The following is a 25658-nucleotide window of genomic DNA, read 5'->3' as shown; positions in this document are numbered from 1 at the left end:
CATTCTAGGTTCCCCCACAAGGGGAAACATCTTTTGAGCATCGACCTTGGGCACTAGGCCTATAGTGCTATAGGAAGGAGGTGACAGGCAGACTACATTGAGGTGAATCTTTATTGCAGTGACTTTGAGGGCATCATGGTGGCAGGAACCAGGTATGTTTGAGATTGTCCTGAGCCTCCCTTGAGTGTCTCTCAATATCCCTCACCTCCGGTGCAAGGGGTTCATCATCCAGTGTTGCCTGCTCAGTAGCCTCCTCCACTTCCTCCTTGTTGAATGAAGAATGGTGATTAATCATGTCCTCTTGATGCAAGGCCTCCCACCTCTGCAGTGCAAGATTGTGCAGAGCACAGCAGACCACCAGAGAACGCGAGACCCTTGCTGGGGCATACTGCAGGGTTCCACCAGAGCGATCGAGGCACTGGAATCTCATCTTCAGCAGCCCAATAGCCTGCTCGATAGTCGCTCAGATGTTGTACCTTTCCTCTGCTGCAATGCAAGGGTTCCTCAAAGGCATGAGTAGCCATGTCTTCAATGGGTAGCCCTTGTTCCTGAGAATCAATCCCTGAAAGCAAGCGGGCAGCCGGAAAAGCTGTGACACCCGGGACCGTCAAAGTATGTAGGCGTTGTGGCCGCAGACCTGTTGGATCTGATGGAATGGAATCCCTTCCTGTTAATGAAGGCCACCGGCTGGTCTGTGGGAACCTTGAGGGCCGGATGCATGCAGCTGATGACACCCTGCACCTGGGATGGCTCCAAAACCGCTGACCTTCTCCACCTGACTGGTAGCATACATAGCCACTGGCACTCTTGAACAAGCCATTCGTCACCTCCTTGATGCAGAGGTGGGCTGCTGCCTGGGAGACCCCACACATGTCCCCAGTGGATCCTTGGAAAGACCGGACGTGTAAGAGACTTGAGTGCCACAGTGATCTTCAGGGTCACAGGCATTGGGTGTCCACTGAATCCATGGGTTGCAGCTTATCCTGCAGCATGGTGCATAAGTCTGTAACTTGGAGAGCTGTAGCCCTTGTTGACACTGTCACTCGGATATCTGCAGGTAGTTCTGGTGAGTTCATTATACTCTTTGCAGCGGATAGGCCCTTTTTGGCGCGGCCACCTTTTCGAGCTTCATCGGTGTGCCCAGCCGTATCCTGGCTCTCCCTCCCTCTGAGCCTCTGCTGTGCAGCACAGGTGTCTACAAACAGTTAAAGATAGTATCAAACTTAAAGAAAAAGCCTATAATTGTGCAAAGATGGGAGGCAGGTCAGAAGATTGGACAGAATATAAAACACAGCAAAGAATGACTAAAAGATTGATAAGGAAGGTAAAATTAGAGTACGAGAGAAAGCTAGCAAGAAATAAAAAGACAGATAGTAAGAGTTTCTATAGCTATTTAAAAAAAGTTAACAAAGTGAGCGTTGGTCCAATAGAAAGTGAGTCTGGGAAATTAATAATGGATAATAAGGAAATAGCAAATGAATTGAACAGGTATTTTGCATCAATCTTCACTACTGAAGATACAAGTAACATCCCTGTACTAGCTGTAAGTCAGGAAATGGAAAGGAAGGAGGAACTCAAGAAAATTACAATCAGCAGGGAAGTGGTACTGAACAAATTGTTGCAGCTGTGGGCTGACCAGTCCCCGGGTTCAGATGGACTTCATGCTAGGGTGTTAAAAGAAATGGTTAGTGAGATAGTTGATGTGTTAGTTTTAATTTTCCAAAATTCCGTAGATTCGGGGAAGGTTCCGTTAGATTGGAAAATAGCAAATGTAACTCCTTTATTCAAAAAGGGAGGGAGACAGAAAGCAGGAAACTACAGGCCAGTTAGCTTAACATCTGTCTTAGGGAAAATGCTAGAAGCTATTATTAAAGACTTTATAGCAGGGCACTTAGAAAAATTCAATGAAATCAGGCAGAGTCAACATGGTTTTGCGAAAGGGAAATCATGTTTAACCAATTTATTAGAGTTCTTTGAGGGAGTTACATGCGCTGTGGATAAAGGGGAACCGGTGGATGTATTGTACTTAGATTTCCAGAAGGCATTTGATAATGTGCCACATCAAAGGTTATTGTAGAAAATAAAAACTCATGGTGTAGGAGGTAACATGGATAGAGGATTGGCTAGCTAACAGGAAACAGAGAGTAGGCATAAACGGGTAATTTTCTGGTTGGCAAGATGTAACGAGTGGTGTGTCACAGGGATCTGTGCTGAGGCCTCAACTTTTTACAATTTATATAAATGACTTAGATGAAGGGACTGAAGGTATGTTTGCTAAATTTGCTGATGACACAAAGATAGGTAGGAAAGTAACTTGTGAAGAGGACATAAGGGGGCTACAAAGGGATATAGATAGTTTACGAGAGGGCAAAGACCTGGCAAATGGAATATAATGTGGGAAAGTGGGAAATTGTCCACTTTGGTAGGAAGAATAAAAAAGAAGCATATTATCTAAATGGTGAGAGATTGCAGAGCTCTGGATGCAGAGGGATCTGGGTGTCCTAGTACATGAATCGCAAAAGGTTAATATGCAGGTACAGCACGTAACTAGGAAAGCTACTGGAATGTTATTATTTATCGCAAGGGGAATTGAATACAGCGATACAGGACATTGGTGAGACCACATCTGGAGTATTGTGTACAGTACTAGTCTCTTTATTTAAAGAAGAATGTAAATGTGTTGGAGGCAGTACAGGGAAGGTTTACTAGACTAATACCTGGAATGGGTGGACTGTCTTACGAGGAATGATTGGACGGGCCAGGCTTGTTTGTAGCTGTTGGAATTTAGAAGCGTAAGAGGCGACTAGATTGAAACATATAAGATCCTGAGTGATCTTGATAGGTTGGATGTGGAAAGGATGTTTCCCCTTGTGGGAGAATCTAGAACTAGGGGTCACTGTTTAAAAATAAGGGGTCACACCCTTTAAGACAGAGATGAGGAGAAATGTTTTCTCTCAGAGGGTCGTCTTTGGAATTCTCTTCCTCAAAAGGCGGTGGAAGCAGAGTTTTTGAATATTTTTAACGCAGAGGTAGATAGATTCTTGATAAGCAAGGGGATGGAAGGTTATCAGGGGTAGGTGGAAATGTGGAGTGCTCAGTTCAGCCATGATCTTATTGAATGGCGGAGCAGGCTCGAAGGGCCGAGTGGCCTATTCCTGCTCTTAATTCGTATGGTTGTAAAGACTGGGTGCATGAGACCCATGTCACTTGGTCTGTCCCTCTCCTGTGCACTGCCCTTGGAGAGAAGACCTTGTCTTGGGACCTTCCCCTTGCTACTCCATTCTGAACACGAGATACTGCCCCTCTGCGCTCACCCTAGCAGAGGGCCCACCACCCGAGACTGCGCCCACCCTTGCAGAGAGGACACCACCGCAGGCCAACAATGGCCACTGCTTCCCCGTCTTCCCCTATCCAATGGTCAACATGGCTGCTTTCCCACTGCAGCACTGAGGCTTCACCTCGGTGCTGCCACCTTTAAATGGCTGGGGATCTGAAGTCACGTGATTTCCGTGCACCGTTTACTAAATTGGAAAGCCCCAAAAAATCAGAGCCAGGTCGATGCAAATACATATTAAATACCAGTTCAGCAACTGTAATTGCAGTCCTGCCACATCGTAGCGGCAACTCCGCCTTGGACCTTTCCCACCACTGGTAAAATCTGGAACCAACGTTATAACATCGGGTTTCTGAGCACGTCCCATCCCGATTTTTTGGCCCCCCCCATGCCTCCAACTCCGCTCTTGCTGGCTGGATAAAATTCTGCCCTATATGTCCATCGGTAGATTATAGTTGATCACTCTCATTGTAATATAACAATGAAGTACAGTATATCTCCCTCATCACAAAATGAACAACAGCTGAACTTGCAAGTTATATTAGAATTGAATTTCAGCTAATCTCTCACTGTAATAGAACACAGAATTACAGCAGATCTCTCACCCTAATATAACATGGAATTACAACTGATCTCTCACTGTAACATAACACAGAATTACAGCCGAACTCTCACTATAATAAAACACTGAATTACAGTTGACTGCTCACTGTAACATAACGCAGAATTACAGCTGATCTCTCCCTGTAAGATAATGCTGAATTACAGTCAATCTCTCAATGTAATATAACATGGAAATACAGCTGATCTCTCACTTCTATAACATAGTTGTCTCTCACTGTAACATAACACTGAATAATAGCCAATCTCTCACTATAACAGAATTACAGCTAATCTCTCATCGAATTATGGTGGATCTCTCACTGTAATATTTCATTGAATTACGCAGCTATTCTCTCCCCCTTATATAACAGCATGTTGGAGGGGACTTATTTAGGGTAAAAAAATATACAGTTAAAAAACAACAAATTTGCAAACTAATGTTACTGATAATATGTTTTTTTTTAGGGATCAGCGCCTCTTCTAATTTTACCACCAACCATTTAAATACAATAATATAAAAGCAAAATACTGCGGATGCTGGAAATCTGAAACAAAAACAAGAAATGCTGGATTCACTCAGCAGGTCTGGCAGCATCTGTGGAAAGAGAAGCAGAGTTAACGTTTCGGATCAGTGACCCTTCTTCGGAACTCCGAAGTTCCGAAGAAGGGTCACTGATCCGCAACGTTAACTCTGCTTCTCTTTCCACAGATGCTGCCAGACCTGCTGAGTGAATCCAGCATTTCTTGTTTTTGATTTAAATACAATAGGTGATTTGTTTCACTGTGGATTGACCGAAAGCTCTAAAATCAAGTTGGTTTTTCTATAGTTCTTTATTTGAAGACTGACAGTAAAGTTTTATAAATATCGCAATAAAACATAACACATCAGAGATAGTTCAGCAATGTTTATGCTCAAAAGGTAAATACCTTTACGGCGTTGCTTGTGGACCCGGAGGAGCAGGGGTGCATCCCTCCAGCTCCCCAATTTTCCATCTTCCCTGGGATTGGAACCCCTCCAGCACTATTGGGGATCAGACATCATTCCCCCACACCCCCTATGATTGCACCCCCCTCCTTGGTTCTGCAGCCTTCTGGAGTGTTCCCCACGCGACTGGAAGCTAAGCCTGTCAATCAGGCTAACTTCGGGGTGGGGATCCTGTTAAAAAAACAAAGTGACTCCCAACAGCGCAGAGCATGCGCAGAGCGATCGCAGACGTCATCAATGTGTGTGAATATTTGCCAGCCTGCCAGTATGAATGCGCGCATGCACATGCATGACAGCACCATGCAATGATGTCCTCCCTCCCACCATCCCTGCTTCAAATGCCGCTTACCCCGCTCGATCCCCCCACTCAGCTACTCACTATCCCCACTTGCTTCTCCCCACTGAGCTACTCGCTCCCGCCCCTCTGCCCACCCTCCCCCCTCATCCACTCGCTCCAGGCCTCGACTCTTCCCCTCCCCTCAGCCGTTTGCTCCAGACCTCGCCACTGCTTACACAACCCCCCCCCACCTTGGGCTAATCGTTTCCCCCTCCTTGCTTACCCCCTCCCCCCACTTTGCTCTGCGGCTGCACACTCCCCGCTTCCCCCACCCCACCCCCCAGCTCTAAGCTGCGCCGCTTCACTCCTCTTGGCCACTTGCTCCTACGTCGACCCATCACCCCTCGCAGCCCACCTTGCTTCTTTGGGCGGCGCAGCGGAGAATGATCGAAAGTGGGAACGGTGAGAAGACGGCCGCAGGAGGGACTGGCAAAGAGAAGCACAATGGCAGGAGGGAGCGGGGGACTGTCGGGGGTAGGATGGAGGTAGCGACGGCAACCAGAGAGGATTTTCAGGTTAAATTTGCTTTTTGTGATAAATTGAGCAGCACCATCTTTAATCCTGGCAGCTGCCTGAAACGTCGCAGACAGTGATGTTCCATTGGAAGAAGCTGCATTTGCGCTTGTGCTAGTATCGATCCACCAAGTAGTTGCGTTGTCAATAAATGCAGCCTTAAAAAAAAGTTGCACATGGTGGAGTTTAAACCCGACAGCATTCTGTCTCATCCTCCCTCTCCCCTGCCTACCAAGCCTGTTCCTGTCAATATCAGGGCCAATATTGTATAGAATAAAAGTGTAGTTTAAAAATTATTATTTACAAAGAACACATGAAACTGTGATGTTGTATTTTATGTGTTGTTATTGCAGATGGTTTTCAGGAATTACAACAACATGCATTTATACAGCACCTTTAACATAGTAAAACATCCCAAGGTGCTTCACAAAAACAAAACTAGACACTGAGCCACATAAACACATATTTGGACAGCTGACCAAAAGTTAAACAAATAGGTAGGTTTGAAGGTGCATCTTAAAGGAGGTAGAGAGGTGGAGAGTTTTACGGAGGGAATTCCAGAGTTTAGGGTCTAGGCAGCTGGAGGCACAACCACCAATGGTGCAGCAATGAAAGTCGGGAATGTACAAGAGACCAGAATTGGAGGAGTAGAGAGAACAGAAGGTTGTATGGCTGAAGGAGTTATAGATATAGGGAGGAGTGAAGCCATGGAGAAATTTGGAAACAAGGTTGAGAATTTTAAAATTGAGACATTGCCGGACTGGCAGCCAGTGTAGGTCAGCCAGAACTCAGGTGATGGGTGAACAGTTCTCAGTTTGCATTTGGATTCGGGCACCAGAGTTTTGGATGAGCTGAAGTTTGCGGCGGGTGCAAGGTGGGAGGCCAGGCATTGGAATAGTCAAGTCTAGAGGTAGCAAAGGAATGGATGGAGGTGATAGCAGCAGATGAGGTGAAGCAGGGGTGGAGTCGAGCGATGTTACAGAGGTGGAAATAGGCGGTCTTGGTGACGGAGAGGGCGTGGGGTCAGAAGCTCTGCTCAGGGTCAAATATTATGGCAAGGTTGCAAACAGTCTGGTTCAGCTTCAGACTGTGGCCAGGGAGAGGGTGTCTAGGGAACAATTAGTGGTGGGGGCCGAAGATAACAGCTATAGTCTTCCCAATATTTAGCTGGAAGAAATTTCTGCTCATCCAACACTGGATGTTGGACAAGCAGTGAGACATATCAAAGACTGTGGAGTGAGCAAACGAAATGGTGGTGAGGTAGAGCTAGATATCATCAGTGTACACGTATAACCTGATATGGTATTTTCAGATAATGATATCAAGGGATAACATGTAGATGAGAAATAGGTGGAACCAAAGATAGATTTTTGGGCTCTCCAGAGGTAACAGTGCTGGAGTGGGAAGAGAAGGCATTGCTGGTGATTATCTAGCTACAACTGGATAGATAGAACACAACCTGGCAAGGGCAATCCCACCCAGGTGGATGAGGGAGGAGAGGTGTTGGAAGAGAATGGTGTGGTCAACCCTGTCAAAGGCTGCAGTTAAGTCAAGACAGATGAAGAGGGGTTAAAACTGAGTACTATTTCCAAAGGACAGAAATGTAGAAGTGTAGTGCTGCCAAATTTCAGTAAATAGCAATCTGAACGTTTTTCATACTTGTTTAATGTAACCATTCGACTAAATTATTGTACTGTAACTTTAATGCAGGCACTCATTGAATATAATAACTATTAACTCATCACACTGCTATTTGTTGGGTGGAAGCCAATGTCCCAAAATAGGTTACCCACTGTGACTTCCACAGGAATGAGACATAGAAGCCAAGATCAGGATCTGTCAATGCTTTACAAGGCACCCATTATAATATAATTTAAGAGGTTATGTGGATAAAATCGGACAAGGCCCGAAAATGGTTGCGGGAAACGTGATGTGGGAATAGCCAGCGCCCCTTGCTTGCATTGCAGGTAGCACACAAACGCTGCCTGCTAATTTAAATGATCGTAGAGTGCAGTGCTAAGCATGCTGTTGAGCAAGGTGCGTAAAATGGTGTAACGCTAGCAGGAGTTAAAGCTAGCCTGCACTACGTAAAGCCAGACTTCACCACTTAAAAGGGAGGTGCATTGTGGTTATAGCAAGTGCAGGATGTTGTTCTAAAAGTAATTCTTATGTGGGAAACAGTCAACAATGGCACAGTGGCGCAGTGGTTAGCACCGCAGCCTCACAGCTCCAGCGACCCAGGTTCAATTCTGGGTACTGCCTGTGTGGAGTTTGCAAGTTCTCCCTGTGTCTGCGTGGGTTTTCTCCGGGTGCTCCGGTTTCCTCCCACAAGCCAAAAGAGTTGCAGGTTGGTAGGTAAATTGGCCATTATAAATTGCCCCTAGTATAGGTAGGTGGTAGGGAAATATAGGGACAGGTGGGGATGTGGTAGGAATATGGGATTAGTGTAGGATTAGTATAAATGGGTGGTTGATGGTCGGCACAGACTCGGTGGGCCGAAGGGCCTGTTTCAGTGCTGTATCTCTGAACTAAAACTAAACTAAAACATAACAGAGAGCGAGCTCCAAGATTTTTCAGCGCTACCCTGGAGGCCTTGGTGCAGAAGGTGGAGAGGAAGAGAGATGTCATCTATCTACAGAGGGCCAGCAAGCCCTCCAGACAAAATCTGCAAAGTCAGAGGGACCAGGTAGCCATGATGGTCAATACTAGCAGTCAAGTCCTGAGGACCTGGATACAACGCTGCAAAAAGTTCAATGACCTCACATGAATAGTCAAGGTCAATGAATGTATGATCAAATGTCATATCCCACCAACTGTACTACTAGCCTTACACAGTGCTCAATGAACCAAACCCCCATCATTCACCTGCCAATAATCTCTATCATTCACGAATCATACCTCACAATTATATCTTCACCTCACCCTCACACATTTAGCACAGCTGCAAGCCTCACTCCTACATCTCACAGCTTGTGCACACTGCCAGCTAATCAACCATGACAGCCACATCACTCAAACACACTGCACCACACACATTGACACACTTCCCTCTCTCTTGCAGGACAAGGTGACACATAACATAAAGGAGGCAGCAGTACGTAACCAGCACGGCTGCATGTCCTTAACCCCGTGCAGGAGATGGTGCTTGCCATTATTACAGTGGCCATTGCTGGGGCTGTGCTCAGCGGCTGCGCTGAAATGATAGAAGATGATGGTATCCTCACACCTAATCCATTGTCTCACATTCCACTTCCCCCTTTCCCCAATCTCTTCTGGCTTACAAGCTGCAAATGGTGCAAACGTGCACCACTTCCTTTCCCTCATTTCCTTCATCCTAACCCTACCCTTGCACCTTTCTCCTTTCACATACCCAAAAACTGCCCCTTGGCCAGGCAGTGATGGAACAGCAACACATGAAAGATCAAGAAGCCAGTGATACAGAAGAAAAACTGCAACTCACAGATACTAGCATTGCACATGATTTAGAGGATAGCATAGGGGTAGAGGCTGCACATGGTGAGACACTGGACATGAGTGGCCTGCAGCCAGGGCAGGGGGCAAGGGTAGCAAATGTGCCAGCTCCCCGGAAGGCAAGGTTGCACATGCATTCTGCTGCTGAGGACTCAGATGAGCACTTCGATGGGCCAGGCTACAGAAGAGACTGAGAGTAATGTATCTAAATTTGCTGATGATACAAAGCTTGGTGGAAAGGTAAGCTGTGGGGAGGATGTAGAGAGGCTGCAAAGAGATATAGGCAGGTTAAGTGAGTGGGCAACAAGATGACAAATGGAGTATAATGTAGGGAAGTGTGAAGTTGTTCACTTTGGTCATAAAAATAGAAAAACAGAATATTTATTAAAAGGTGTGAAACTGGTAAGTGTTGATGTTCAGAGAGACTTGGGGGTACTCATACAAGGAACGCACAAAGTTAACATGCAGGTGCAGCAGGCTATTAGGAAGGCAAATGGCATGTTAGCCTTTATTGCAAGGGGATTGGAGTACAAGAATAAAGAAGTCTTCCTAAAACTGTATTCGGCTTTGGTGAGACCTGGTATACTGTGCGCAGTTTCGGTCTCCACATTTAAGAAAGGATATACTTGCACTTGGAGGCAGTGCAGCGAAGATTTACTAAACTGGCCCCTGGGATGAGAGGGTTGTCCTATGATGACAGGCTGAGTAAATTGGGCCTATATTCTCTGCAGTTTAGAAGAATGAGAGGCGATCTAATTGAGACATACAAAATTCTGAAAGGGCTTGATAGGGTAGAAGCTGAGATATTGTTCCCACTGGTCAGGGAATCTAGAACACGGGGACACAGTCTCAGGATAAGGGGTCAATCATTCAGGACTGAGATGAGGAGAAATTACTTCACTCAAAGAGTAGTGAATCTTTGGAATTCTCTACCCCAGAGGGTTATGGATGCTCCATTATTGAATATATTTAAGGCTGGGATAGATAGATTTTTGGTCTCGCGGGGAATCAAGGGATATGAGAGCAGGCAGGAAAGTGGAATTGAAGCCCAAGATCAACCATGATCGTATTGAATGGCAGAGCAGGCTCAATGGGTTATATGGTCTACTTCTGCTCTTATTTCTTGTGTTCTTGTGATGATGGGTATGCACAATGAAATGTTTGGTGCATTAGCAGACCTGCCAGAAGGCCTGCATGCAATGTCAAAGCACATGGAGGAGTCTGGCCCCAACTTTGCACAGGGCTTTGCGCAGAACTTGGAAACCATCCTTTCCAATGTGGAACTAGTGGCCAACTCCATCGGCATACGTATGGACCCAACTATGATGAATGTGTGATGACTGATGTCTCACTGCAGCACAAGCAGAAGCCACCTAATGTCTGGGTGCTGCAGTGGAAACTCAGAATGCTCTCATGCAAGCTCAGCTTGCTGCCTCGCAAGCTCAGGCTGCTGCTGCTGCCATCATGGCGGCGGATACCAGTGTTCAAAGGGGCTTACAGAGTGTCACAGCTGTCCAGCCATCCATCATCCAACAGGTTACCAGAATTTCTGAAGCACCAACCTAAGGGATTGGCAATGGCTCCATGGATGACAGTATTTGTCCTCTCATCACTGCTGCTCCGCCAGTGCCCTTGCTGTTGCCTGTCAGCTAGCCAGCTCAAACTGCTGCTGCCCATGCCAAGATAGTCCAGTCCTCGCCCTGCTTCTAGCATTCTTTTAGTAATTGTCTGCTCTATGATATTTCTGTGACAGCATGGCTTTCATTGTAAGTACATTGCCCATGTGTGCACGAGTCTCAAACCATGTCATAAACGTATAGCCCTTGTCACCCAGTAGCCAATCTTTGGTTTGTCGTGATGGCTGAAATGCAGATGGCACTTGGGACTGGTGCAGAGTACAGGACATTGACCTGAATGGTACCCTGCATATGATCTCACACCAGCTGGACACTGAGGGAGTGGAAGCCCTTGGGTTGCAGAACATCTCAAAGTTGACATGCAACATGCACAAAGCACCCTGACAATGGGGAAGCCCGCAATCCTCGCAAAGCCTGCTGCTCTCTGCCGTGAGAGAATGAAACGTATTCACCTCTCTTTTAACTCAGAGCCTCAGCGACCTCCCTTATGCAACAGTGGACAGTAAACTGGGTGATGTTGCAAATATCGCCTGCTCCAGCCTGGAAAGAAACCAATAGATAAAATTTCATGACCATGGTTATCTTCACAGCCACTGACAACCTGATCCTTGGCTTGCTCTGAGGTTGCAATTGTGGCTGCAGCAGGTGGCAGATTTCAGTGAGGATGTCCTTCGCTAAGCGCAGATGCCTGACACAATGTTTCTTGCTGAGGTTCAGGTAGGGTAGGAGAATTGCTCGCTGAACACCCTGTACAGCCAGAGCCTCCTGCTAAGAGTCCTTCTTTTCCTCTTTTTCCCTCTTCCAGCAGTTTGTCCTGCTCTGTGTCACCTCTGCTCATTTGCCGTGTCATGTTGTAGCCCTTGGGGAAATGCATACTACTGCATCCATGTCTGGGAGCAAGTGGTTTGTGCAGAATTCTTGAAGTCAGGGCAAAATTCTTCAGCAGGTGCTCACCACTCACTGTAGACTTTAGCAACTTTAAAGAATGCTAGAAACCACCAAACACCTCTATAATCACAGCAAAAGCCAGTATAAATAAATCAGCAACAAACCTGAAAGTAGTTACTGATCCCTTTAAATAGCACTGATGGGAGTAGGGGTCCTTCTGCCATTGAAACCGTGCTCAGCTGTGCATAATTAGAGAGGGAGTTAACTGGGAGGGTTGATCTCCAAAATGGCAACACTACCGGCAAATCCGCGGACGTCATGATCTGCATAGTCTGCACACTTCTAGTGGATACTCACACCTTTACCAAAATGGTGTCCGACGTAACCCACACCAGAAGTGTACACGCGCACTGCAGATGCCATTTTGGACCTCTGAGGCTACAAGTAGTGCTCAAAAATGGGCGCTACACATCCAAAATTTGCAAAATTGACCAATTCAACATTAAAAACCTAGGGGCAGCACAGTGGCGCAGTGGTTAGCACTGCAGCCTCACAGCTCCAGCGACCCGGGTTCAACTCTGGGTACTGCCTGTGTGGAGTTTGCAAGTTCTCCCTGTGTCTGCGTGGGTTTCCTCCGGGTGCTCCGGTTTCCTCCCACAAGCCAAAAGACTTGCAGGTTGATAGGTAAATTGGCCATTATTGCCCCTAGTGTAGGTAGGTGGTAGGGAAATATAGGGACAGGTGGGGATGTGGTAGGAATATGGGATTATTGTAGGATTAGTATAAATGGGTGGTTGATGATCGGCACAGACTCGGTGGGCCGAAGGGCCTGTTTCTGTGCTGTATCTCAAAAAAAACCACTCTTAATTAAGAAGAAGCTGTGCAAATTGTTTGGCACAAAATCAAATTGCACTGCAAGTCATAAACAATATGGCCTAAGATCATCAGTAAAATGGCAGGCTAGGACTTCCATACCTATGTGTTCCTACCAGTTCTTGATTATATTATGATTGGGGGATCTCATTTAATATGCAGTAAGAGATTTTGAGAGAATCCCACTTCTAAATAGATTTCCACCACCACATGACCAAAGCTGTATCGGCTGAAATGACCTAAATTCCTGTGCTCCTCCTAGTCTGTCACCACCAAGAAAATAGTTAGATTTGTCTTTCTCAGATTGAAAGGAATGACCTCACACATTCCCACATTGAACTCAATCTGCCATAGTTTTTTCCACTCACTTACTCTATGTCATTTTGTAACTTCCTGCTCCCATCCACACAAATACTGTGTCATCTAACTTTACCTTAACACTGATCTCACTCACAGATGGCAGCCGTGATAGCAATGCCCTAATCCCAGCATTGATCTCACACACAGAACCAGATACAACCAGAATAGGTTACTTCCTCTTCTCTAGCATTAAAAGTAAAATGAGAAAACTTGAATGAAATTAAAACAGAGAATGCATGAAATATGTATGACAACAATCAACATCTGTGAAGATAAGACAGGTAACTGTTTCCGATGTAACTAATCTTTCTAATGCAGATTTACATCTGAAATATTAACCTGCGTGTACTCTACAGATGCTGCATATTTTCAACATTTGCTGTTTTTGTTTCAGATTTCCAGCATTTGCAGTTTTGTTTTTCTTTTTAGTCATACTAGTATGGAGCTATTTTTGCATGGAAAATAAATGTATGAAATATTTATTCCAGAAACTTCAGAAGGACCTGGAAGAGGGAACAAACCATGGATCATGTCCATATTTATTATTTCAGTCGCTCAAGATTTACAAGAAATAAGTGTGATTTCAGCTAAGATCAGCAAAAGACGAATCACACCAACAAGCTTGAAATATTTTGAGAGAAATGTTTACACTGAAGGCACTCTTGGGTGCAATAAATGTGCTGGGTAAGCAGGAAAACGAGTTCTTGCCTCCAGATGATTTTGCCGGAGGCAGGGTGGAAGTGGCATGGACTACCCACCTGACAGCAGTGGGTAGCCAATTTGAATATGTAAGTGCCCACTAGTGGGCAGATTGGGGATGCCGCTGGGATCTTCCGGCAGTGGACAGGCTCCCACTGAGGCCAAAACCCAGCAGGTGCCAGTAGGCGATTGCTGGCAGCTGGCCAGGGGGTCCGCGAGGCCTCCTATACTTACCACCCACCTCACTGGAGCTGCCGGGATCAGCAGGCCACAGCTGCAGCCACAGGGTTATCCATTGGAGGGGTTTGCCCTTCACAGTGGTGGCTTGGCAGCTGTGGCCACAGTTTATTTTTAGAAAATGGAAACGTCTTCAGAGGGCATCTCAAGATGGAGGTACCCTCGCAGTCCCCATCCTGCAGCAGTAGCACCCATCTCTGCTTGCTGGACTGCTGTCCTTCCAAGGCTGCAGGCCCGCTGACTGGGCCTCCCATAAGATCGTGCTGACAGGCTTGCTGCTGGCAATAGCGGGGTCGGGACCCGGAAATGGTTCCGACCAGCAATTATATTCAAAGCAGATAAGATTCCCCTTTGGGTTGGATTTCCGTCCAGGATATTTCATTGCCAGAGGTGGATCAGGGTGGGATTTCTGCTCACTGCCTTGACCCACCGTGAATTGGATCCATTTTCTTGGGTCGGGCCTAATTAATGATGCAGGGTGGGGTTCCGATGAGATCACTGCCACGAGCAGGGTGTCCGCTGCTACAAGGTAGTAAAATGCGGTGACACTGCAGTACCAGAAGGAAGAGAAGTTAGAGTTAGTGGGGAGATGAGGGAGAGAGAGCAGAATTTTTGTGAAATTAGTAAGGTGATCCTGAATAGTACTGCAATTCCTTTGAATGAGTCCATGAGGCAGGAGAGAGAGATGACCACTATCAAGCCCTTTTCTTCCATTTGGCCATCAGTTTGAGAGAGATTTCAATCAAGATCACAAATACACTTTAGAAGCAAAGCTTAGGTTTTCCCAATTTCAACCTTATTGTACATGATTTATATCCGCAATACTTTTAACAATTAATAACAATACCACTATAAGACAGTGGTTTCACATCACTGTTAAAAACGTCACAAAATTGTGCGTGTCCCATTCTTTTAGAAACATGCACCTACCAATAGAAAACCCGGTAACATGGATCCGATACTTTCCTGTGCACAATAGTTCATACTAGTATATAAATATTGCCTATTCAAAAAGGTTTAAAATGCTGCAAAAAGGAACTGGAGACAATACTTCATGATATAAATGGCCATGAACTTAAACCACATTCAATCTTTGTCATAAATATGCATTGCTGGTGTGAGGTGCAGCCTCAATTTCTCCCTATTGTCAATGATGAGAAACTAATTTTGAAACATAAAAAGTTACTCAAAAATTAAATATTGGGAAAAAATTATACATACTTACATTTTCAGCTCGGAGTCTCCATCTAGTCATATATATGAATTCCATGGTATGATCCTTCCCCATAATTTCCCCATTGCATAGAACATCGAGCTTTGGAAAAAAAGTCATATTTATTTTACACACATTAAAGGGGTAAGATTCCTTTTCCAACAAAAAGGGGATAAAATTTGTTTTTCTACTAAACCATTCCCCTCCAAACGAAACACAAAATTATGAAATTAGTGATTTCTGAGAATGCAAGTTTCATTTGTAGGATGTTATTTGCGAGAAATAGAGGGCATTTTTAAAATGGAACTTCACCCTAATATGTTACTTGTGTATATATACAAACACATACATACAATATACGGACAGGCACAGCAACACATAAAACAATTCTAACAAGATTAAATTCAAGTTAAGAGAAAGCTGCATGGACCAATTATTCACCCTTCTTCAATCCTGACAACAAATGAATCCGCTTTTCAATTGCAATAATAAAAATTGATGACAAAAGAGTTTGCACAATCAGACTGAGATACCTACTCAATGTCATAGAAAGTTACAGCACAGAACGAGGCCATTCCATCCATCATGTCGGTGCCAGCTAGAAGACAGCTATACAGCCTAATTCCACTTTCCAGTTCTTGGTCCGTAGCTTTGTAGGTTACAGCACTTCAAGAGCAAATCCAAGTATTTTTTTAAATGTGAAGAGGGTTTCTTCCTCCCCTACCCTTTCAGGCAGTGAGTTCCACATCCCCACCATCCTCTGGATGAAAAGATTTCTCTTCAAATCCCCTCTAATCCTTCTACCAATTATTTTAAATCAATATCCCCTGATAATTTACAACTTTACTAAGGGAAATAGATCCTTCCTATACACTGTATCTAGGACCCTCATAATGTCGTACACCTCAATTACATCTCCCCTCAGCCTCCTCTGTTCCAAAGAAAACATGCCAAGCCTATCCAACTTTTCCTCAGAGCTTTCCTCATTCCTGGCAACATCCTTGTAAATCTCCTTTGTAGCCTCTCTAGTGCGATCACATCCTTCCTGTAATGTGGTGACCAGAACAGTATGCAGTACTCTAGCTGCAACCTAACTAGTGTTTTATACAGTTTTAGCATAACCTCCATGTTCTTATATAATATGCCTTGGCTAATAAAGGAAAATATATACCATATGTCTTTTTAACCACCTTATCTACCTGTCCTGCTACCTTCAGGGATCTGTGGACATGCATTCCAAGGTCTTGCTGTTCCTCTACACTTATCATCATCCTTCCATTTATTGTGTATTCCCTTGCCTTGTTTGCACTCCCCAAATGTATCACCTCATATTTCTCTGGATTGAATTCCATTTGCCACTTTTCTGCCCACCTGATTAATCTATTGATATCTTCCTGCAGTTACTGTACTTTTTTTTTAAAGTTGTTTCTGATTAATATTTTGGTTCTTTATTCAAAAACACATGGTGTAAAAACTGTTTATTGCTACGTCTCCCCCTAATAGCTCATTGGGTAAATTTACTGTGCAGTGATACAGAGCCATACAGATCTGGGAGTTTATTTTTGTTAATGGGACATGAGCATTGCTGTCAAGGCCAGCATTTATTGCCCGTAACAAGGTGGGATGGTGAGCCACCTTCTTGAGCCACTGCAGTCCACACGGTGTAGCTACACCACAGTGCTGTTGCAGGGAGCCCCAGGCTTTTGACCTGATGACAGTTAAGGAACGGTAATATAGTTCCAAGTCAGGATGGTGTGTGACTTGGAGGAGAATTTGCAGATTGTAGTGTTCCCATGCATCTGCTGCCCTTGTTCTTCTAGGTGGTAGAGGTTGTGGGATCGCAAAATGCTACTGAATGAGTCTTTGGTGACTGGCTCGGTAACCAGACTGAATCCTTGGTTAGTTATGAGTTGAGAATCATTGCCAAATTGAGTGGGATATGACAAATGGCCTGAGCATTACTGGCACTTGAAGGTGTAGGTGAAGGTGTTCTGTTGAGATTGAGATTGCAGTTAAGGTAGGGGTACATTGCTAGGGTCAAAATAGAAAAGGCTTTATTCTGCATCAAACGAGTTGTTCACTTGACTGTTTCTGACTTTTCAAGTGGATGGCATAAGTGAAAATAATGATTGAAGCTTCCTCAGAGATGCTCCCACTGCACTACTGTAACATCCAGTTAACGGGGTTTTGAACAAACTTCCAATGGAGTTACGGCAATGAAGCGGAGCCGGCTCAGGGAAATTTCTGGCAATGTTTAATTCCACCATATTAACATTATCTATCTTGACAATCATAAAAAATGCACAGAGGTTTTAAGAACTTCATTAAAAGTTACATTAGTAGGCCAATACTGTAGTTTCATTCATGTAGATGTAAACCTGACTGTAAAAATATGCTTACATATTAAACATTACAATTTTAATTTGATTGTGTGCCTTTTGGATGTTGCACATTAAATGTTTTGTTCAGTTTATGTTTCTCTCATTTCAGATGCTCCAATGGCCCTTTCATTTTTTATCTTCTGAGTAATTTGGTACTTTTTTTTCAGATGTGCCATTTATTTTCTGAACAGGGCTAGTTAATGCTGAAGAACCATTTCTCTTTGATTATTCTACCTGCATACCCATAAATTCAAGATAAGATGTTATGAGCCAAAGGGCAGGATTTTACTGCAGGTTTCAGGACCCCGACTTTAGGACCAGATGGGGGACAGCCCATACTTGCCGGCAGCAGGACCAGCTCAGCAATTTTACCAGAGGCAGTCTCTAATTGGCTGCCTCCAGGCTTGCCATCCAATTAAGGGCATGAGTGGGATGTAGATGCTGTTGAGGCTGGTAAGGGATCGAGAGAGTGACTCAACATGGAGTTGGCCTTGGAGAGGTAAGTAAAACAATTTTAAATCAGAGGGGCCAAGTTTGCAGGCTCCTCTGGATGGTCCACTGGGGCTTTAGGGGCAGCCTTCCCTGCCCATGGCTCCTTCTTTAGGGCATGAGCCTCCAGCTCCGATGGCCCACCCTCGACTGGCTGCAGGGAGGCCGCCTCCATGAAGTTGACGGCCTCCCCATGTGCCATGTGGCGGTGGGTGGGGCGGGGGGGTGGGGGGATGCTACACCCAGCAGCCTGGGAAAATTGCCCTTAATAGGGCCTTTAATTATTTAAGTTGGTTGCCAATATCTGTCCGGTGGGCAACTGATCAGCATCTTGTCCTGCCATTGGGAAATTCCCTGGTGATGGGACTGCGTCGGGGAGCCGTCCTGACATGGCTCCCCAGTAGTTTCCTAGCCCTCCACTGCCTCCCAGCCCTCCACTGCCTCCCGGCCCGCCACCCCAAGGCCAGGAAAATTCTGCCCAAAGTACTTTGTTGGCAAATATTTCCTACTTCAAGTCAGAGGTTTTCCACTAAATAATGTATAGCATACAAAATATTTCCAATTTGACCATTTTGCCCTGCAGCATAGGTATAATAATCAAGGAGAAAAGCCTACTGTGTAATTTTAGCCAGCTTATAGAAAAAAAAAATCAGAGAATAGTCCCAAACTGCCTCATGGAAGAAAACAAAATGGATTGTTTATGCACTGCCAAAAGTAGCTCAGTGCTTTGGCAAGAAAAACTTCACTTTGCATTTGCAGTTTTATCAACTTATCATTTTTTAGATGTAACTTTTATAAATGTCCATGGGCTTTGCACATGCTCAGAGTGCAGGATCTGCCCTCTGCTCTGGGCAAATATATCAGGCTGGATTTTACCAAGCCCACGAGGTTGGGCTCCGTGGCAGGTGGTGCAGGAAGATGGTTGCAGCAGAGGCCCGCCACGGAGGCCGACGCCAGGAGGGGCCAGCCCGATCCTCCCGGCGGCCCCACCCGCTCCCCCCGCCACTGGGCAGTGGGACCTCAATTTCAATATTTAAATCAAAGACATGAATAAATTTTACTGAATGTACCCGCAATCTTCTATGACCGCTGTGATCCTCAGTGCACAGCCGGCACTCTAAACCTTCAATTCCCCATCTGGGGAAAACCAGTGTGATACTGGTGGGGAGGGGGGAGGAGTTAAGATTTCCAGTGGTGGGTGGGGGGAGTTGTCAAATAAACGTAATGTGTGTAGGGGATGTGGTGGGAAGGGATGAACTTTAAACTTTTGCAGTCTGTGGGTGGAGGGAGGTCAGATTTAAAAGGTGTTTTGTGGGGGGGGGGGCGATAGGGCAAATAGCAAATGTAATTTTTAATTGGGGGGTTGGAAAGGGGTGTTACAATTTTATTTTGTAAATTTTTGGGGGGATTCACTTTAAAAATTCAAATTTGCCGGCAGGGTTGGCTGCCCTTTAAAAATGGCACCAGCGCCTGCACACAGGCAGCTGACGTTATTGCTGGTGATGGACAACCCACCCCCTCCACGTGATTGAGGGGAGGAGGAGCGGGCTGCTCCAGCTATTTAAATGAGCCCCCGCACAGGAGATCGCGGTGGCTCTTTAGCGTGCGGCCAGTGGGCTCTTAAAATCCAGCGTATCAACTCTGAGCTTTTGGGAAAGGCTGTAATCTTCCAGTAAAACTTTGATGAGGATGTTAAAAGGTACAAAAGACAATTCAGCAGGTAAATTGTACCATGTTATAGCATGTTACGTAATTTTAACTTTTTTAATGTAAAACCCTATTTTGGACAAAGAAATGATAGACAAATTTTTTTCAAAAAGCATTTCAAGGGGTTCATCAACAAACTGTCAGCAGAATGGTTAGGTGTTTCGATAAGGTCTCCCCATTCTAAATTCTTACATATGAACATTTAATGTTGAAGAGTGTCTCCAAATCATGTCACATGACAAAATTTGTCAGCAGAAAGTACATGTCATATGCATCATTTTTAATAATATTTTGATAGTGTACAGAGTCAAGATGAGTGGAAGAGGACCAAGGTAGTGACAGCCAAACCATTATGTAAATATTTTTGTTCTAGTGGCAAAGGGCAGTTGAAGATGTCTATTTTATCCATGGTGAATTAGAAACATTCATCCACAAAACCGATGCCAATGACACAGGCACATTGGCATAATTCTGGAATATACAGGCACAAGTAAAAGAATGCCTGAACTTGACATCCATAGTATTATAGAAGTCTTTGTGAGGGAAACTGAAAACAAATTCCACTCTCTCCTCAAAGCTTTGTATCTTCCTCTGCTTTAAATATCTTTCCCAGCTGAGCTAAAGGGATGACGTAATATCACTACCTGAACTGAGTCTGGGCAGGACTTCCACCCATGGCCTGTCCCCATTGTGACTCAATCTCATTTTCCTGGGACGAGCTAAATTCGCCATGCAGTGCAAGTTTCCAACAATCCTGCTGCTTTGCAGAGCTGATAATCAGCTGAGCTGATTATTTACTATTATACCCAAAGAAGATCAAAATAAAATGTGTTAAATGGTCTCTGTCTGCCCCATGGCATTAGGAGGGCAAAATAGTGGGAGAGATGATAATAGCCAGGTCATCTCTCTCTCTTCTCTCCTTCAGTCAATTTTTTTCTTCTTCCCTCCACTGCTTCAGTCAGTGCTGAACCACATTCTGCGCTCCATATACCTTGTCCCATATCCCTTAATACCTTTGGATAACAAAAGTCTTTCAATAACAGATTTGAAATTTATAATTGATCTGGCATCAGCTACTGTTGCAGAGTGAGCCAAACTTCTACCACCCTTTGTGTGTAGTCATTTTCTACTTTCACTCCTGAAAGACCTGGCTCTAATTTTTAGACTATTCTGGCTAGGTGGAGGGAGTGATCAGCAGAAAACATGTAAAAGCAGATTAGGGGTGGGGATTTGGGGGTAAAAATCTCTGCTCCACTTTCTCTGCTGCACTGTGCCATATCTCCAGAAACTGGATGATAGAGCCAATGGAAATCCAGCACAAACTGTTTATTTAGTTTTACTTCTATTGTACTATTAGAATCTTTATAACTTCAAGTGGTGTGTTGCTGTTACTAATTTTTGCAGAAGGATGAAAACTAGGGGGATATACTTTCTGTTCGAGGTACCTCCACTACCCTAATCCTGATTGGTTAAAAAAATGTATAAGTAAAAAAATCATTTTTGTAGCAACCTCAAAGAGAGTTGACATAATGAATCTCCTTTCCTTAGCTGCTCCAGTGATGAATGTTATAAGGATTATATGCACTCCAGAATAACTTAATTCACGTCAATGGGGGCTTGCAAGTTTCCAACAATCCTGCAGCTTTGTAGAGGAAGCCTGCCACTGCTGAGCTGATTACTTACTGCTATACCCAAAGATGATCAAAATAAAATGTTTTACATGGTCTCTGCATGACCCCATGGCATTAGGAAGACAGAATAGAGGGTGAGGTGGTAATAGCAAGGAAAACACCTCACAGGCCAGATCCTACTTCACATTCCATTAGTAGAAAGCTGAAATAATGCATAGGACCACTCTCAACTCAATTGAAAAAAATGTTCGCTAAACACATTTCCATGAACATAGTTACCCTTTAAATTTTACGAATTCAAATTTTACTGTCTTACTCCTAACAACTTAAAAGTCAAATAAGTTGTAGAGAGTGAGATATGTAAGAAGAATTGAAAAATATCTTTCCTTTTAAAAAAAAAGTTTAGTAAATCTCAGCTACCAAGGTAACTAAATGCAGAACTATCTTGAAGCATAGCTATGCACAAAACATGCATTTATTTGAATAATGCTATTGAATATCTGAGAGTAGAATTGATAGAGACTGACAGATACACTGATTGAATCAGACATTGGATTCCCTTCCAATCTTCTTTGTTGCATCAGAAAACATCACTAAGCCAAACAATAATTCAAAGTTACTTCAATCTTATTAGGCCTAGAAGATACTGGTAAAAACAAATTTATATTCAAGCATATTTTGCTTTATTTGACACAACAGTCTAAGTACAGTGCCAGCATCATGAGCTATTGTACATTGGTCTGATTGCACAAGATAAGGGTTGTGATCTTCAGCCTTACAGGGAGCTACAAAATGACTGCAAAACAAAGCTGTCTTTTAAAGAGCTGGAATAACATTTTCTAGTCAGAGTATTAGGTATGTGTGTGTACCAACTAAAATAAGTGGGCTGCACTGCTACTCATTTGACTTTCCTTCCCCCAGTACATGCACATGCATATAGAACAAAAGCACACAAAGTAAGCATTTAGATGATTATATTTTGCAGTCTCACCTCACAAGTGCTAGGAAGTTTTAATTTCAAACTCAGAAATTTCTTTATAGTTCCCACTGTGACTCTCGTTGAGCAGCGGATAAATTTCTTCATTAAGCCCTGTTGACATAAGACAAAAATTTTCTGTTAGCAGCAAAGGTTCATCATAATGTGCATTGCAATGCAGTTTCTGTGTTGGCCACACACTGAACTTAAGTTGCAATAACCGCAGCAAACAACACATGCTGATTATGGCTATTCATGAAAAGGAGAATTTGCTTTAGCAGTGACTGGTGGTAAAGTGGAATTACATTCTATTGATGGTTTTCATGATGCCAAATGAAATTATCTAAACAGGTAACAGTGTATTCTAGTTATTTCTTGTTGCCCTGATTTGATACGCTGGATGACAATAGCCTGGAAAAGACCTTAGTGTACAGGCTCACCTATAACATCTTGAGTTTCTAGTCACTGATAATATGAAGGGGGAAATCTAACCATAACCTACTGTCTCCATCTGTGGTATCAGTGGGTGGAACTTGGTTGTATCATAAGAAAATATTCACAGTAAAGTCTAGAAATCATTGTTGATATGCAAAATAGGGTTAACAGAACATTACTTAACCTTCTTCAGTATTAAAAAACTAAGATTTTGCTGATTTAAGATGTGGTGAAACATGCTCTCTTACGTCTACACAACTGGTCATTCAATGAGGTGGCAGAATCACTAATTCTGATAAGCACTTCCTAAATGCAACAACCATTTAAATCCCTGTGATGTTTCAGAAAGAGTCTTAGAAATAGTGGGAGATGAAAACATTGTTGTGTTGTTACAAATGGAGGAAAATGTCGGCCACTGCCAGCATAGTCTGGCAAGCCCCTATTCCTCAGCACTGTTTGTCCCTGTCACCACCTCTGCATAAATTCTACTGTAACTCTCAAAGGCAATAAATAACACTCTGGGATACGTATACATTGTTTCACCATTTAGTAAGTATCTCTTCAAGAGTAAATTCTTAAATGAAGACAAAGATTTGTTGGTACCTTTACAGTATTATCCCCTGATTGTCCATTGTTGCGGAGGCAGTCTAGACAAATGGCAATCTGTGGATCGCTTCTATGATAATCCTGATCTTCTTGGTCCTCTTCCTCTTCTATTTTAGCTTTCTTAGCTTTGGGGCCTTCATTATCTTTTCAGAAACACAGACAATTATTTCAAAATATGTACACTACATATGTCATTGCACCAATTCTGTCATAAGTAATTGTCTAAGGCTTAATATTTTATTTTCCAAATTGTTCTTCCTTGAGTCCGAATAATCATGCTACAGTATTTGGTAGATTACTGTATCAAACTTCCAATGATTTAAATTACACAGATCCCTACATGACTGAAAGCTTGGTGACCAAGGTTAAATAAATGAAAACAGTTAGATTGGAAGAAGACTGTATTAGTTACTGGGTGAATTGTCTACTTCTGCTCTCTAATCTTTGGTCATTACTTAGCACAGCAAAAGTTACAGGAAAGGCAGATTATAGCATTTCTTGCTGCATTAAAGCCATTTCTGTGAAATGACTCATTGCTACCTACTAATACTCCTACACATTAAAGCTTTCTGTGCAGTTGGTCAGGGTATCCTTATTTCTTACGAAGTTCCAAAACAATGAATAATTTTTTTATATTTTAGAGATACAGCACTGAAACAGGCCCTTCGGCCCACCGTGTCTGTGCCGACCAACAACCACCTACAGTAATCCCATATTCCCTACCACCTATCTACACTAGGGGCAATTTACAACCACCAATTTACCTATCACCTGCAGGTCTTTGGCTGTGGGAGGAAACCGGAGCACCCAGCGAAAACCCACGCAGTCACAGGGAGAACTTGCAAACTCCGCACAGACAGTACCCAGAATCGAACCCGGGTCCCTGGAGCTGTGAGACTGCAGTGCTAACCACTGCGCCACCCTAATCATATGATCATATATAAAACTCATCTTTAGCAACAAACACTAATTTGGAAACCTCACTTAGACATATCACACAGATTACGTGGGAAATAAAAACATTCACATGTAGCAGTAGGGATGCTGCTTGGGATTGGAACTAAGGCACATTGCTGAAGTTGTATATAAGAAGCTTTACTCTGCATCTGACAGTATTATATTTGACCTGGCAATATTCAGTCAGGTCATTGGATGACCACAGTATAAACAATTTCCACTTCTCAACACTGACAGCCAAGCTTGATTAACTGACAATTCACCCCAATAAATAAGAAAAGTATGTAGTTTTAAACTGCTGTTCCCCTACTATTCCTTTATCCTTCCTCTCCTTTTTAAGTCCTTCCCTTCTTCACCATGAGTCTACTGTTCCTCATCTGAATATCCAGATGGATAATCTGCTCTTATATCTTTGCCATTGACCACTAATAGATGCACAAAACTGAATGAAGATGATTCATTCTCTCCAGGTAGCAAAATGAACCAGGCTTGAATTAATGCTTCCCTCTAATACTGCCAATAAGATCTGACATCTCACCAGAGATTCCTGAACGTAAGCAAAGGAATCTGAATCGAAGTACCAAAATCATTACTGTAAGAAATCAGCGGCAATCTTTGATTTGGAATGCAGTTGAATTATTTCTAAAACAATCCTACAGTAATGGTTCACATTCAAGCCCTTGATCATTGTTCTCTTTAAGGAGGGAAGTGTTGACTGCATACAAGGGGATTCCTCACTGGGAAGGAAGGAAATTAGTGAGAGAAATTGGTCCAAGTTAACTGTTTGTGCCTCCTAGTATTCAACACAGAAAGGTGCTGGTGGGGGTTTTCTGTCCTCAGCTTAGGAACATTGAATGGCATGGTGGCCTAAAGAGATGAATAATTTTAACCAAATGAAGGGTCAGGGTGGGTGATAAAACCTGCACATTTCAAGCTTCCAAAATACACTGTCAGAATTGTACCAGCCTTAAGCTTTCTTCACCAACATTGGCTACCTTTACCAAACCCTTCTCAGGCAACATGCAGAAAAGCACATTACTCCAATACCAAGAGATCTTTAGGTCAATTCCTTCCACGAAGGATGAAGCTCAGGTTCTGTTTAAGTTTACCTTCTCCATTCTCTTGTGGTTTATTTTTTTTCCAGAATTCTTCTTCTTGCCGTTTTTCCACTGTCCAAAAGAGCATAAGTATTCATTAAGATTTTCAATGTATTTTTCAATTTACAAATAAAAAAGTTACAAAAGCCACTCGTGTAAGTTTTCATTTCATCAGACACTGAGGATTTATCTCCAAATGGAAAAGTCAGATTCCACCATAATTTTTGTT

At 43.6% G+C, this 25658-nt stretch overlaps 1 protein-coding gene across 6 annotated transcripts in view; it reads right to left on the bottom strand.

The window, feature by feature from the left end:
* Positions 1 to 25658, bottom strand: part of pcgf5b (polycomb group ring finger 5b) — a 232994-nt gene that overhangs the window by 24633 nt on the left and 182703 nt on the right. For 4 of the 6 annotated variants that reach the window (XM_068052579.1, XM_068052580.1, XM_068052581.1 and 1 more), the window contains exons 5-9: positions 25442 to 25501; positions 23373 to 23518; positions 22350 to 22448; positions 15163 to 15252; positions 861 to 1195 (exon numbers count right to left, since the gene is read on the bottom strand). In XM_068052579.1, the coding sequence (XP_067908680.1) occupies positions 1076 to 1195; positions 15163 to 15252; positions 22350 to 22448; positions 23373 to 23518; positions 25442 to 25501 (515 nt within the window). In that variant the 3' untranslated portion in view covers positions 861 to 1075. Of the gene's footprint in view, positions 1 to 860; positions 1196 to 15158; positions 15253 to 22349; positions 22449 to 23372; positions 23519 to 25441; positions 25502 to 25658 lie in introns of those variants that run through there. The other 2 variants (XM_068052584.1, XM_068052583.1) reach the window with 2 other exon arrangements.

The sequence above is a fragment of the Heterodontus francisci genome, chromosome 20 (assembly GCF_036365525.1).
Source record: "Heterodontus francisci isolate sHetFra1 chromosome 20, sHetFra1.hap1, whole genome shotgun sequence".
Classification (NCBI taxonomy): Eukaryota; Metazoa; Chordata; class Chondrichthyes; order Heterodontiformes; family Heterodontidae; genus Heterodontus; species Heterodontus francisci.
The sequence above is the reverse complement of the archived record's forward strand: the minus strand, read 5'-3'. Positions and strand labels throughout refer to the sequence as shown.